A 3,667-nucleotide genomic window follows, 5' to 3' on the forward strand; every position below is an offset into this window, starting at 1 on the left:
AGTGCCTGGCCAGCCTCATCAGCCATGGAGATATATGCGCATATAATTGACTGCTAAACGATCGCGCGCATAAATTATGCTAATATGGTCCCGCCCCCTCCGCTGTACTGGAGACCGTGCCTCTCGACGGTCCCAGACAAGTGTCCCAGAGGCCAGGATTGCGGAAGGGAGTGCTGTTATTCTCCAGACTACTAATACAAAGCTTCTGGAATATTGTTCCGTCACTGAGCTGTCTGGGTGCTAACTTGTGCAGAGCCCGCCTATCCTGCTACCAGACCACCTGAGTCCGGCGCCCTCCTGCTGTGAGGTTGACTGATTTCCCACAGACGTGGGACCTTCAAACTCCCACGTAAACTGGAGTAGTTTTAAGGACCCTACACTCAGGAGTGCCCAACCATGGGGAAAGTGGACACTTTTAAAGGCAATCTGCAGAAAGTATAGGCAAAAGGAGGGAAAGATCCCTGGAAGAAGGGGCAGGGTTCCAGAGTGGAGGTGATCTGTAGTTCCTGCTGACTTAAGTCCCTTGTCAGCATTGTGTCCTCCAAGAGGCCCACCACATAACTTAGTATCTTGCTCTCAGGTTCTGTCTGCAGGCTCCCGTGCAGGCTCCTGGAACACAGGGTTGAGTTGATGCACAGCGCAGCTGCCACTTATCTGGACTGATTCAGGGAGGAGGCAGCCATGTTCTGCATGTGCCTGCCAACAGCATGGGCACACTCTGAATGGAGAGCCCCCTGCAGGGTGGCAGGGCTCCTTCCAAGAGCAAGATGGCCCAGCAACTCAGTCCCTGTCAGTGGGGTATGCCTACCCTGCGTTTAGAAGGACACCCGACAAGGGAGTGGTCTCCTCCCTGGTCGTAGTTATGCTGCTGATCTTGTGGTAAGCAACATGGGTGGAGATGGAGATTTCTCACTGCATCTAGGGGCTCAGCAGGGACTTCAGGGGGCCACTGGCAGAGTAGACAGGAAGGGGTGATTGCTGAGTGAGAAAGATGGGCAGGGCAGGGCCCACATCTGTGACTTGTCATTCAGAAGACATGTGAACACATCCAGCTCCTTCCCACTTCCTGCGCCACAGATTTTTACTTTGGGGCACCTGGAAGCTGTGAATTTGGCCATCGTCCTGTAGCCTGCCTCAAAGTACCCTGTCTGAGGCAATGAACCATTCCTACCAGGTTCATGGCCTGAACGGAATGGGCCAGCCCTGACCCTAGTCAAGTCATCTCGTGGGAGGAAATTTGTGAATTAGTTAAACAGCTGCACTAAGGGACAGACACTGTCTCGGGTTTGACGTAGCCAAGCCTCTTTTTGCTACATCAAGGGATCCACTGCGGCCCTCAGTTTCCATTTCAGTGGACAGAGCAAAGGACCTATGGTTACTAGGCTGCCTTTTCCCCCACACTCCCCTAGTAAAAGTGGGTGGCAGCCCACCAAGGTCTTGTTTTCAGCGAGAGCACCAACAACTCTGCCTGCCCCTCTCTCTTTCTCCTCCTGCCTCTTGCCTTCCCTTTCTCTGTTAGACGACCACCAGCAACCCCCCTCCTGACCCCTGTTTGGGGCAGGTCCCCCCTATGGCTGCCAAGGACAGACAAGAGGCACAGATATAGCGGGCTTGATGTTTTATTAGAAGCCTTCAGAGCAGTCCGTGGTCTCCCACGTGACCAAGAGTTCAAATTCTAAGTACAAAATCGTGCCCACATGCACCCACCCACACAGAGGAATCCTTTAAGGATCATCGTGGAGACCCCACCCTCCCAGAAAGCCCACTATGAGCGCGCATCAGACAGCCAAGGCCACATGGACCTTCAAGTGAGGTCCCACGGGCCCTACGCCCACGCAGGCTGAATGCTTTCCTATGAGGAAAAGCCTGCAGTTCCGCCTTCACAAAAGGCAAGTGTGCCCAGGGCACAGCCCACCTGCAGGGTGCTTGCCCAGCAGCAAGGGGCCCTAAAGAAAGTCCTCTACAGGCTGGGGCAGCGGTAAATCAACCCCTGACTCTACAAATATCATAGAACCCCCGGTGATCGGGAACTTCCCAGAAGTCACTTGCTGAAATGCAAACACAAAACAACCCCATGGGGTCGGACACACGGCAGAGGGTGGACCCTGATTATCCCCAAATGAAAACTCTGCACATACATTCTCTAAGAATGACCCTCCTGCTGGCCAGCCAGCCTGGGGGAGGGAGCCTTTGGAAGAAGGTTGCGGTCAACCTGGGGGCTGAACTGCCACTGGGGAAGGCCTTCCCTACATGGAGATGAACGAGAGGAACTGGCTCGTCTGTCCTCTGGTTCGCTCCAGGCATCCGTTGGCCGCAGGGTCACCAGGGCCGCCAGAGGCCACAGGCGGGTTGTCGAGAGGTGGTGACGGCGGCAGAGGCCTTAGCCGGGGAGTGTGAGGGGTGCGGCGCATTGCCTGGCGCCGGGGGCTCCTTGATAGGTGCGGTGGGCGCAGGGGGCCGCTGGAAGTGGTACAGCAGCTTCATCTGCGTGTCGCTGGCGGCATGCAGGGTCAGGAACTGCACGGCCTCTTGCAGACACCACGAGTAGCCCTCGCTGTAGTCCTGGTGCAGGCTCTTGGGGCCGGCAGCCGCAGCGAAGGCTGCAGGAAGACGGGGCGGCATGAGTGGGGCGCGCGCGGTGGAAGCGACACCGGCGGGGAGCGGGAGGTGGGCGCAGATGCGTGGCTCACCTTTGCTGTGCTTCAGGTAGCTGACAGCCATCTCCAGGATGTCGGCCTTCTCCAACTTGGAGTTGGGCTGGTGCCGCGCGAACTCCTGCTCCAGCAGCAGCTTCAGCTGCTCTATGCTGCTGTTGATGCGGTCCCGACGCATCTTCTCCACCACCGGCTTCCGCAGCTGCGGGAGGAGAGGCGTCAGGTGAGCGGCTGAGACCCGAGGCCCCGGGGGAACCAGACGCTGCGCGCCGAGAGAGTGGCACTTACTCTGTTTTTCTCCTTGGGACTGAGCATCTCTACCGCCACGGTACTTGGGGCCATGCCTGGCGCTCAGGAAGAGATTGGCGAGCGGAGAGGAGAGGAGCGGAACGAGCAAAGCCAAGCGTCCCGGGCTGGCGCGGTCCCGACCCTCGCGCGCCAGCCCTATATAGGCGCGGGCGGCGGCTCGGCGCCTGGGGCCCGGGCGCCGCGGCCGTTCCCACACTCAGCGGCCAATGGCGGCGCCGGCCGCACAAAGGCGCCGGCCCATTAGCGCACGCTAAATTGCCTGTGAATTGGCGCGGGCACAATGGTCGCTCCCCGAGGAGCAGGTGGGCCGCGCGGCACAATGTCCGGGCTGTGGGAACGCGCTCGCCCTCATTAGCATCCCGGGGCCTGACGCTGAGAGCCCCGCGCCTCAATATGCTGCCTTTTCCCAGGCCGCAGGGAGGTGGGGAGTGCAGGAAGGAGCGCCCCCTCCCCCATTCTCTCCCTTCTTCCCTTCCACTCCCCAGCGGCTCCCCACCGCTGGCTGGCAGAGGCCACAAGCGCAGAAAAAGGAGTCTTACAATTAACAGACAGCCGCTTCCAGAGGGTGGGCACGGGTGGGCTCCCTCCCCATTTGGAACCTGTTGCCCACAGGGAGAGTGTGTTGAAGTGGGCCACACTCTCCCAAACAGGTGCTGCCTGTCACACTGTCCACAGGTAGCGGATGAGAGAGGGACTCAGGCTCT

At 58.9% G+C, this 3,667-nt stretch overlaps 1 protein-coding gene across 1 annotated transcript; it reads right to left on the reverse strand.

The window, feature by feature from the left end:
• Nucleotides 1-1,759: 1,759 nt before the first annotated feature.
• Hes5 (hes family bHLH transcription factor 5) lies at nucleotides 1,760-3,202 on the reverse strand. Its single transcript, XM_057785017.1, has 3 exons — nucleotides 2,943-3,202; nucleotides 2,691-2,856; nucleotides 1,760-2,600 (listed from the first exon to the last, which is right to left on the reverse strand). The coding sequence occupies exons 1-3, from the start codon at nucleotides 2,994-2,996 to the stop codon at nucleotides 2,320-2,322; spliced, it is 501 nt and encodes a 166-aa protein (XP_057641000.1). The 5' UTR covers nucleotides 2,997-3,202; the 3' UTR covers nucleotides 1,760-2,319.
• Between the last annotated feature and the right edge of the window lie 465 nt (nucleotides 3,203-3,667).

The sequence above is a fragment of the Chionomys nivalis genome, chromosome 11 (assembly GCF_950005125.1).
Source record: "Chionomys nivalis chromosome 11, mChiNiv1.1, whole genome shotgun sequence".
Classification (NCBI taxonomy): domain Eukaryota; kingdom Metazoa; phylum Chordata; class Mammalia; order Rodentia; family Cricetidae; genus Chionomys; species Chionomys nivalis.